This window comes from Octopus bimaculoides, chromosome 5, assembly GCF_001194135.2.
Source record: "Octopus bimaculoides isolate UCB-OBI-ISO-001 chromosome 5, ASM119413v2, whole genome shotgun sequence".
Lineage (NCBI taxonomy): Eukaryota > Metazoa > Mollusca > Cephalopoda > Octopoda > Octopodidae > Octopus > Octopus bimaculoides.
The window spans coordinates 118,327,759-118,340,257 of record NC_068985.1 but is presented as its reverse complement, the minus strand read 5'-3'; the positions used below and the strand labels follow the sequence as shown (position 1 = coordinate 118,340,257).

General features: G+C 35.4%; 1 protein-coding gene across 3 annotated transcripts in view; it reads right to left on the bottom strand.

Annotated features, from left to right (window-relative positions):
• The window catches only part of LOC106883672 (PRKCA-binding protein), a 28,170-nt gene that overhangs the window by 14,898 nt on the left and 773 nt on the right, over positions 1-12,499 (bottom strand). Inside the window, exon 1 of one of the 3 annotated variants that reach the window (XM_014934772.2) lies at positions 4,630-5,075. The exons of the other annotated variants lie outside the window; for them this stretch is intronic. Coding sequence (XP_014790258.1) covers positions 4,630-4,736 — 107 coding nt within the window. The 5' untranslated portion in view covers positions 4,737-5,075. Of the gene's footprint in view, positions 1-4,629; positions 5,076-12,499 lie in introns of those variants that run through there. 3 annotated transcript variants of the gene reach the window in all.

Here is a 12,499-nt window from a genome sequence, read left to right as displayed (position 1 = left end):
GTGATCTCAAATTTTAAAGCAAACACATAATTTTCTTATGGTTTCTTAAACATTCACTTGAACAAAACTGTACAAATCCAAATATATGGTACCCTAGGCATAACACCTACATGAACTTCTAACTTGTTGTCTCTTGAGGTCTCTGAGTGAGACTTGGATCCAACTTGTACAAATGCAAAACAAAGTCAAACATAAAATAATAATAATAATAATAATAATAAATGCCCTGATGCAGTACCAGGCACTGGCTTCTGATCTTAACTGATTGGAAGTATTACCATGTACATTGTTTTGTCTTGGTGTAAAAGATGAGCTGCAACAAATATTCTGCTCAATACCACAGATTTGTTTGTTAATTGCTTGACCTCAACCAGTTGAGCATGTTCCTTAGTGGCTGATGATATGTCCATCTCTAACCACAAGCAAAAGTAGTGGGGGCACATCATAGCTGTGTGTTGATAGGAATTCTTTGAGGTTTGAATAATTCACCTCTGGAAACATGGGTAGTTTTGTTCATCGTCCTTAAACAAACTTTATTCAGGAATCTTTTGAGCAGGATGGGCTACTCAACCTGAGAAAGATTCTAACTGGGTCCCACCTGCAAATTCATGCATTTTATATCTTGATATAAAATCACCATGTCACATATATATGGTTGTGATGCTTGTGCCTGGTGTACCCTTATCAGATGGGTAGTCATGATGGGACCCCAGCGTCACTTTGATGGCATGCACTGCTCTCTCCCTCAATAATAATAATAATAATAATAATAATAATAATGATAATGATAATAATATTAATAATAATGCAATACCAGGCACTGGCTCATATGGCTTCTGATCTTCTTTGGCTTCATATATTTGTACCCCAGTGTCACTTTGATGGTATGCACTGTTCTCACACTCAATAATAATAATAATAATTATACTTATAATTATAATCTTTTCTTTATTAATCACTGAGGGTTCATATAAAAGATTGGGGACAAGGTCAGTAATTGTTAGGGGAAGAGGTTGACTGATATCATCAACCCCAATACTTGGCTGGTTTTCTTTTTTTATTGACTGAAGGGGTATGAAAGGCTAAGATGGCCCCAGAGAGATATGAACTCAGAATGTAAAGTACCATAACAAAATACCACTAGAGATTTTGTCTGACACTCTAATGACTGCCTACTCACCACCCAAATAATAATGGTTTCTAATTGATGCTCATGGCAGCAATTTTTGAAGGGAGGAGGTTAGTCAGTACCATCAACCCCAGGATTTCGCTGGTTCTTTATATTATTGATCCTAGTATTTGACCATGAGCAAAGTTGACCATGAAGGGATCTGAACACAGAATGTAAAGAGCTGGAACAAATACCAAAAAATATTTTTTACGACGATGCTCTAATGATTCTGCCTATCTACCACCTTAATAATAATAGTAATTCTTTCTATGTATATAGGTACAAGGTCTGAAATATTTGGGGAGGGGCTAGTCAATTACATCAACTTTAGTGCTCAACTGGTACTTATTTCATTGACCCCAAAAAGATGAAAGGCAAAATCGACCTCAGTGAAACTGGATCTCAGAATATAAATTCAGATGAAATACCACTAAGCATTTCGCCCAGCATACTAGCAATTCTGCCAGCTCTGCTATGTTAATCATCATCATCGTTTAACGTCCGCTTTCCATGCTAGTATGGGTTGGACGATTTGACTGAGGACTGGTGAAACCGGATGGCAACACCAGGCTCCAATCTAAATTTGGCAGAGTTTCTACAGCTGGATGCCCTTTCTAACGCCAACCACTCAGAGAGTGTAGTCTCTGTAGTTAATAACAATCATCATTCTTTCAAACCTTGGCACAAGGCCAGCAATTTTAAGGGGAAGAAGTCTATTGAGACTATCAACTCTAGTACTTGACTGGCACTATATTTTAGGCAAAGCTGACCCCCACAGGATTTGAACTCAGAGTGTAATGAATAATAATGATGATGATGAATTCTTTATTATTGTCACAAAGGCAAGAATGGGAGAATGTGACAGACACATTATAAAGTGCCTTGGGAGTTTACAAATTTAATAATAGTGTTAGCATATCATTATGAACATGTGTTGTTAAAAAAATCTCCCATTCTATCACCCTCCCTATGTAAATAAGCCCAAACCCAGTCTTTAAAGGCAACCCCTTCACTGAAATAATAAATTAAGTGGTTTGTAAGTTCAGCCACCTATTCTGAAGATATGAAATAGAAAATGTAAGACAGAAGAAGAGTTGTTGATTGATTAACTGTTTTGTTCAACAGGGAGCTATCAGATGGTCACTTAATCTGCAGAAAATAGCAGCCAAAACTCACAAATTATATTTTACTGTCTTAAATAAAGGTTTTATTGAACTATATAGGTCCTAATATACAAATGATATGGTTATCACAATTTGAACACCTTTCATTGTTGTCTTAACTACAACCAGGAATAGACAACAGTAACAAAGGAAAACCTTTGTGAAGGTGGTTACTTCTGCCACATACAAAAAATCTATTGGATGTTCAGGATGGACATGCTAAGTGCCAAAGTCTGATAAAGGAACATTATGACCAACATGTAGGATAACCATTCACATCATTGGAAACTGGTGATCATATACAAGTAAATGACAAAACATTTGTAATGATATGTAGCAAGGGGCCAGCAAAATTGTGATGAATTACATAAATAATTCATCAAATAAATAAGAGGAAGGAAAATATTGTTGATTGAAATGGCCCTTTATTTTTATCGTTACAGTGTAAGATACAAATTCTTTGAGTTGTTGTTATACACATATTATTATTAGTTCTGTTATCCATTCTGTAGGTAGTTAATTTCGTCTGTGAATAACTGCTAGACGACTGGTGGAAAAAGGAGAGCGAGAAAAAGTAAGAGGGTCTACCTGTCTGTGTAGACAAGTAGAGAGGGTGAAAGTTGTATTGGCCCTCGCATCAGGTGCTTCCTCCATCAGCGCCAAAAGAAAGAAGGAAAAACCGAATTCGTGTTCAGTATTTATATATATTTTTTTAAGGCTAGACAAAGGATTTTCTGTCTTGTACCTGCTAGAACCCTATTTAATCTAAGAATATTAAACAATAGAACTTAATTGCGAAAGTTGACTCTCATAAATTTCTAAGTGACAACTTAGTACATGTGTAACCATTACTCTACACCCCCCACCACTCTCCATCAACATAAAATTTCCCCCAACTTGGTTTTCCTATCATTTAGGGAGCAATGGAATTAAAGATAAATACAACGGTGTCTAATATAGACGCAAGACTTGAAAATTTAGTGGGCGATGGTAGGACAGGGTAGTCGATTAAATAGACCCCATTACCAGGCCAGTGCCGTATTTGAAGGCATAAAAGATGCATGGACATATTCGACGCAACAAATTTTGGCAGGATATATTCCAGAATGAAAAAGAAATTGTTTTAGATCCTTAAAGCTAATGGGAAATCCAAACTCGCATATAGGACTCGGGATGATTTATGAGGCGTCTTTCTGGAAAAAGTTCTTAAACGCCATCAAATACGGTTACTTTATTTTATCGATGCTGAAGGGATGAGATGCTAAGTTCACCTCAGCGAGATTTGAACTCGGAACGTAAAGAGCCGTAACTAAATAATGCATGCTGTAAAAGAGTTCAACGTAATATATGAAAGTTGTTAACGTTTACTTAATCGGGTAAGTTAACGAGCACAAGCAGTCAGTAAAGATAGGATATAACAGGCTGTAAAGAATATTTTCAAAACGTGTTATTGATTCATAAGTTTCATACTGTTTGGGAAAAAAAAGAACATCAAAACTTCCACATTCCCCAACCATAAAGAATCAACAATCATTGGTCTTTATGTCTAACGAGGGAGCTTCAATGCGGTTGGCTCAACCTGCGAGAAATAACAGCCAATTCTCCTTCAAATCAACCTCACTGTATTATACAAGGATGAATACATTGGATAATGTACTCCCTAGATACCCTTTAAAAAATGAGATGGTCGTTCATAGATTTTTTTCAATCAAGGTTGACCTCCAGTTAAATAACAATAACGATGATAATCCGTAGTTAAAAAAAAAAAAACTTACGGATTATCAACTTAAAAGCTATTTTACGAGTTGTTAGAGATGAAAACTTGTTTTCTGACCAAACTTTTTCAACAGTTATTAACCTAGTCACTATTAACATTATCTAAAAGTGTGTAAAATTGTCCTTTCCTTTTAGTCTTTTTAAAAACAAATCTGCAGTATTATACCTTACAATTGTTAACTTAGTGACAATAAACATATTTTCGGCGGAGTTTTGAATAGCTGTACCTTCAAACTCCCAAGTCTCAGTGAGGGAAAGAACGGATACACATTCCTTTTTCATTTATTTATTCATCTGTTTCATACAAGAGAAACTGATTCTAAATTATTTTCCCCAAAAAGAGTGTTGATTTTCTTTTAAATTTTTACTCCCACCAACCCTTTTCATACCATTCTAATGCGCAAATTGTCTCCTATTTTTTGTCTGGTTTTCATCAGACGAAACAAATAATTTAACACGAAAAGAGAAATTCTGGAGTAATTTTTCTTTGAGTTTGTTTAGTTTTGTTTTCTTACTCACCATGTATCTTCCCATGGCAATTGAATATGTTTGTTTTTATCACTGAAATAATCGTCAATGTTCATCCTGGATACCTGGTAATAAAAGTGTCCTTGGTTGTATGTCATGTATTTTAGGTCCAAATGTGAAAAAAAAAAAAAAAAAGTCACAAAATCTGCAATTCCTCACTCAGCAAACAGTGACACACAATAGGAGAGATTTTCTTTTTCCTATTTCACTCTAGAATTCTACTTTGTTTTTGCGCGTTTTTGTTTTTTGTCTTGATCAAGAAGTTAGTGAGAACAATATCATGTTGATTAGTAAATAAAAACAGAAAGGGGAATATATTTATATTTTATACAGTATGTTCAGAGACCAAATTATTCACTGATTTGACAAAAATAGGTTTTTAGACCGACAGGCAAAATAGGATATAAAAACTGAAGTAACAGCTGTTATTAGTGTTCATGTAACACACACACACACACACACAAAGTGGTCTCGACACGTCAGTACATTGAACGAAATCGGCATTTTTGCCTCCTTTCTATGACCTAGTGGAACTACAATAATTCTCTCTCTCTCTCTCTCTTTCTCTGTCTCCAAACATATTTCTATTTACTTGCTTGTTAATTACGCATAGTTTAGAACAAATAATGCAATTATACGTAATAATACACACATACATGCATGCATATATAAATATGTGTGTCACTTTATTCAGTATCTAACAAATAATTGTGCAGTTAATGTGTGCAAAAATATAGAAGTATACTTTAATACACACCGTATGTATGTGTGTGTGTGTGTGTGTGTGTGTGTGTGTGGATGAACGGATGGGTGCATGCATACATGTATGTATGTAAGTATGCATTATCTCCAACTTTTCATTGGTTTGTCACCATTGTAGATGTCTTTCACTGCCAGTTAAAGACACTATCTTACCCAACTTGCATCTTCCATTCATATCTGATATACGAAATGACAGGATATTCGTAGTTAGAATGTCTTGGTGCATCTGCTCAATCATGGTTAACCTTGGATCAAACAACAACAAAAACCATTAATGCAACCCTCAGAAAAGGAGCCTTTACACAGTCTCCCAATATGCTATAAATAGTGATCAAACCTCCTTCAAATCACAAAAGAGGAAGGGTGCATAAAATATTGTATTCTGAGGTACATTATGCCTGGAATACATATGCATACATTACATAGGTCTGTTTAATCAGGGCTGACCTGAGGCTAAGCAACTTCCAGTAATTTCTGCAAAAGACATCATATCTGGCTAAATATTACTACATCAGACCCACTAATTAACTGTTATACTGGAATCCAGGCAGTTATAGAAAAATGAAGAGAACCAAAGACAAACTGATGACTAAACATCATGGAGGATCTAGGACTATTCAATCATTGGCTAAAATAAGAATTAACAATGTGTTGTTATGAGCCCCAGAGTCTGAAACAGAAGTGAGTTCCAACAGTGGTTATTTTGAGTATCTGTATTAATAATCAAGAGAAAACAAAGCTCAAAGGTTGCCTCTAATGCAGAGTTAATGTGATAGGCTAAATGAAAACTGCTACAATGTGAAACTAATGGAATAGGCTAAATAAAAATTGCCTATATGAAATTAATGTTATAGGTTAAATGAAAGTAGCCTATAATGTAGGGTGAGTTTGAGAGGTTAAATAAAAGCTGCCTATGATGTGTGGTTAGTGTGAAAGGCTAAATGAAAACTGTCTAAATCCAAGATTAGTGTGAGGCTAAATGAAAACTGCCTGTTATGTGATGTTAAGGGGTTAATATGATAGGCTAAGTGAAAGAGTATAATTAACTGAAGTAGCTAATTAGCTTAAGTAAACAAAGAAATCATTTTAGAAGACTTACATGCATACCTAATTCCCACAAAGCCAGATGAAAACCAACTGAAGCCTTAAATACAGCCCAACACTGGTGCTCCTTGGACACTCCAGTCGCTTAACTGACAAGACATTAACGTAATTGTTGAACGTGAAATAACAGGTTAAAAATTCAGTTTTTATTCCAGGTCCTTCCCCCAGACCAGACCCCACAACTGTATTAGATATAACCTGTTTATATTTAATTTTATTTATTTAACACTAAATACCAGTAATTAATATTTAAAATTGCTTATTATAATTAATATAACAGTATAAAAAAAATGAAAATTTTCAACACTTTCTATGGGGTCCATATTCAGCTGCAAAATGGTAAAAACAACACAAGTAAAACACAGTAATGACCCCTTCACTTTGGTTCCTAAAGAAGTGCTTGTTTTGTTTCAAGGTTAATCCATGCCTGCCTATGCACATATATATTTACAAATACATATATAGGAAAGTAGTTATACACCATTAGGTGTACACCCGCTTTCCTATATTAAATTCTGTAGAAACAACAAAACGCTGACTCCAAGGCGTTACTACACATATTTGTCAGTACAATGGACAGACATACATACACACACATTTATATGGTGCCATGATAGCATACTCTTGGTACTCTCTATAAAATGGATGGTGTTAGGAAGGAAACCCATGACCCATCCAACCCATGCCAACATGAAAGGCATAAGTAAAATGATATTGATGATGATGATGGCTATATAATAGACAGACAGACAGAGAGATAAAAAAACTGTTCCTAATACAAATATGCCTGAGGCACATTCAAACCTGTAAGAGAGCCATTCACTGTATTTTGTCATGGAAAAATTTTTTTGCTGTAGACAGATAGGTATAAACATATCGAGTTAGTTTGCAGTGTTCCCTGACCAGCCTGGATGCAAGCATTTCCAAGTGATTATCTCTTCTTCAGCACCAGGAAGTGGAAAAGCAGACACTGCAAACTAACAAGAGAGACTGGCTGTGCTATGACTGGTTGTGCTAGTCTGTAATTCACTGTAAATAAAATAGTGATGTGTATAAATACAAAGTTGTTATCAGTTTAAATATGCTTGAGGCATATTCAAACCAGTAAGAAAGCCATTTACTGTATTTTGTCAAAGTGAATACATGATACGTGTGAATACATTGTTGTGAGAGTAAAGTGTGCTCTGATCAAACAAACCTCAAAATATGTACAATTATGTCATTGGGATGATTTAACTGTTAGTGTGTAAAATATAAGGTCATGTAAAATGGTGCCTTAAAAAGAAATTTGATGTTTGACAATGGATGTCTAAACATACTATTCAAAACTCATTGGAGTGGCTTTATTGTACAATGAGAAAAATCTGTATAACAAGCCAATGCAAGAGCTACTTACATGGTCACATGGCCTTCTAAAAATAATAACCATTTAAGAGTGGAATAGAGTTTACAAGTCATAATTGTCTGCCATTTTGTACAGTCTGGTGAAATTTGTTTTTTATTTGTTTGTTTTTTAGTAAGGTGATTTTTTTTTCATGTAAGCCTGAGCTGGTACATTATGAATCCATGTTCTAAGTCCAAAACAGTTAATGGCTGCAAGTGGGTAAATATGCCTAAACTCTATAGTAATTGCCATGAGAAATTCCATGTAAGAATTTGAATTTTTAACTGTTTTAGATAATGTAGCACATTTCATTTTTCTTTTTTACATAAGATTTAGTTAAAGGTAAAAGAGTAGCATTATTTCTTTATTGAGTCTGTGAGAGACACGGAAGAAAAGTAGGAACATCTTGATATCATCTATCTAGGGATAGAGTCTGAATCTTTGAAAGAGATTGGAGTCCATTAAAAGCCTCCAAAGATTATGTGGAGGTGTAAAAACTGGCAACAGATTAAGGCTACCTTCCATGAACAGACACAGACCAGTTGTTGGGCTTATGCACACTTTCTGTCAACCTAATTTCACTCACAAGACTTGGGTTGATACAAGGCTAGTGTAAGGGATATTTGCTCAATGTTATAGTGGGGCTGAACTTGAAACCACAACTCCTCAAAATGATCACAAGCCATATCAGCATCTGTAATAGTCTTTGACATTTATGCTTTGAAAGAAGATAATCAAATGAACCCTGTTTGAAGATGAAGCACTTCCCAGTTCAGTGGTGGCTCGTAGACAAAATTAGTGGGGGTGCTGCTTCAGAAAATGCTTAGCCGTTGTTTTAATATTATGTAAAAGGAAATAAACATAAAAAGAAAATTTATACATGAATTTGATCGGTTCGCGTTTTAGCCACTGCTGGGTAATGTGTTTTAATTTGTTCACCATGAATTCCCCCTTGTTTTTCAAAAATCTCCCCTAAATTACAAAATAAGGGGGGGAAATGTGCCCTATTTTTCAAATCCTGGCAACAACACTGAAGCTGGGAGCAGGATGATAATCTAATTCTGCACTTTATCACATTCAAGAATATAAACATGTTTTTAAGCACAACACACACAGAGTCAAAAAGAAACACAACCCTTCACCTGGCACTGTAGTTCACGCAGTGCTCTTTCTCTCTCTCTCTCCCTAGTGTGAAGCTTCCTATCTCGGACATGTGAGTATGCACACAACAGCCAAACACTGTGTCACTGGAACTGTGAAACACAGTTCTATAGAAGGATTTTTGTATTTTTTTCATAATCTAAGGGATGGATACTGACATTAAGCTTAAGGATTATATAATGTACAAATATAAAGAAAGAATTAAAGAAAAAAGGACTCATTATATTGAATATTATTGATAATATCGAGTGGAAATAGTGGGTGCTGTAGTTCCGCAGTTCCTATACACGAGCCATCACTGTCCCAGTAATTAAGATGCTCTTTAAAATATTTTTAAAATGAGTAGGATTGGTCTTTGTTGTTGCTGTTTAATCCAAAGTCACCTTCATTGAGCAGACTTATGATCAAAGACATCCCAGTAATGACCATCATCCTATCTCTTTAAGAGTATCTACAATTACATTATCCAATGTGTCCTTTACTTTTCCAAGATGGAGAGAGATTTGGCTATTATCCCTAGTGGGTCGAGCTACTACAGAGAGACTGTATCATGTTCACTTCTGAACTAATGGGGTTATAGCTGATGTTTATGATTGTATTATTATTATTACCGTTGTAATGATTATAATTAGGACTAATTACAGTCAGAAAGTGTATTGTCAATTTGTTTGCTAGCATGATTATCAATGCTAGCAATTATGAATGGTACTTAATTCCAGATCAATAATGATTAAGCTGATTAGAAATTCCTGCCCAACTTTTATTCAGTGTATTTAAGATTACTTTATCCAAAGTATCTTACATATTTTGTAAAGAGTTGGATGTAATTTGAGGGACATTTCTAACATGTTGAGTGACCCTCTCCACAAATACCACAATAATTTCCGTCAACACAGTTGTTGCCAAATGTGTTGAGGGAAATTATCATGGTATATGTCTTATAATTATTGTTGTATTTTTAGCAAAATGTGTATAATTTCTAGTTTGTTATCTAACTGAGATAATTAACAAAGACTTATATGTTAGCTGCAGAACATAAAATGAAAGGGTCTCTTAAAAACATTTCCCATCTTACTGAGAACTGAATGCATTTATCAAAGGTTTACCATTGTCCCAATAGTCATTACATTCTCCTTTCTACTGCACACACAAACATAAATTTATTATGTATACACACACAAACAAGCATACATATATACATGTAGGTACACACCTACACACACACACACAGAAAGAGAAAAACTGATTCCATAGAACTGGTACTCCTGAAGAATGAGAGGTAAAGTTGACCTTCACAGGACTGGAACTTAGATCACAAGAAGTTAAAAAAATTACAGCAAAGTAATCTATCCATTGCTTTGACAACTCTGCCAGCAGTCGTGTGTGTGGGTGTGGGTATATATTTGTTACATATATATATATATATATATATATATAATTATGTGTATTTCCCATGCTTTCCCTGATGAGAAGGTTACAATTTTAATATCAAAGATCCCTATGGATCACACAGGTTGTAATTCTTTGAAACATATGTAGGAATAAAGTATGCAATTATAACATGCGTTTTCTCCATTCCTTAAATTCTTATATATATATATAAGTATGTATGTATGTATGCTTTATCAGTTTGACTTTGGAAGAGGCAAGAGAACACTATTATTGGACTGTGCTAAGGGCACCAGTTCGGATTAATTCAGCCCTACATTGTAGACTTATAATCACAACCAAAGTTATATTTATGTATTTATATATGTTTAGCTTGGGGATGGGGCTTTAAAAGAATACCTCCCATGCATCCTCTGTATGTTGTAAAAGGCAACTGAAAGGGGAACTACAGCAACAACAGGGGGCCAGATGCTGGTTGGGTGGCACCAACAGGATCATCAAAAACAGCATATCCCCAAGGATATTGCTGTGGTAGGGTGAGTTTAGGCTGCCTTTAAATAGGCCTAGCAATGCCCTGCACCAGGCAGCAGTGATGCAGTACAAGTGTCTCAGAAGATGATCCTTGAGTGATGGTCAACAGTAGATCTTGATAAAGTGGCAAGCATTCTGGTAACCCTAGACGCGACCATCATGCTGCAGTAAAGAAAGCAACAAGGAAAGAACACTCATGAATAGTCGCAAATCAATGCTGAAAAATAACAGCATGAAGTAGGGCTTGTTTGTCTAATGAGGATGACTCCTCACTCAGTAGAGTATCCCATGAGCAGCAGGTGGGTCCCAAGTGTCAGAAAACTATTGCTAGCAACAGAAGTACCATTTAGAGTTGGAACCTGGAATATGAGAACTTTATATCACATTTATGGATTACTCTGGCTGCATATCTGGCTTATTCAGCCGCTCAATATCTGGTCTCTCCATAGTTCTTATTCTCTTCAAATTCTTTAATTTACATTGGAATGTGCATAATACTGGCATATGGTTGCTCCCTTGAAACTTTGATCAAGAAGGTGCAAGATGTGTGGAGGAGATCAAAAGACAAATAGAGCTGGCAGAATCTGCATTCTCAAAATTGTATAATATTTTAAGGAACTGTACTCTGAGCATCAAGGCCAGGATCTGTATACTGGACTGTAATGTCAACCCTGTGTTAATGTACGGAAGTGAGCTATGGTCTATAAATAACAGTGAGTTATGGTCTATATCAATCGGTATGCGGTGGCACACTGGTGTGCCACGAGACGATGTTAGACGTGCTGCAGTGTATAATCTTTTTCCCTACATTTTTATATTTTTAGTTCAGATGTGCAGCCGAATTTTGAAAAGAATATAAGTGTACCACAAGTGAGAAAAGGTTGCAGAGCACAGGTCTATAATATCAGAAATGAGAAAGTGCTTGGAGAGATGTGAAATGTGGTTTTTAAGGAGAATACTGAGGATAGCTTGAACAAAGTGTCTAATGAAGAAATTATGACAGACTGCATTAAATAGGAAACTGCTTTGTGAGATAAGGACCAAACAACTGAGATTTCTGGGTCTTGTGGTGAGCAAATAGTCGCCTAGAGAATTTGGTGATGACTGGAAAGATTGGAGTGAAAAGAAGCAGAGGAAGAAGGATGATATCGATGTCAAAGCTGGACGAACTAGTTGGAAGAAAGTAGCATTAAACATCAGTAAGTGCAACTGTTACAGAAAACAAACGACAAAGTATAGTGGCAAGACATGACCGCCAATGTTCTACATTCTGGACATGGCAGATATATAGAAAAAAAGAACCACCAAGTTATCAACAATGCAAGGGAATCACAAAAGATAACAGGTGGTATTTACTATTTGTTGCGGTATTTAAGTTTTCCCCAACACACACACACACAAACACCTGTGCATCGGTTTGTATGAGTCAATTTTTTTATTTGGTCTCTCTCTTTCTCATATATATATATATATATATATATATACACACACACATATATATATATATATATATATATATATATACACACA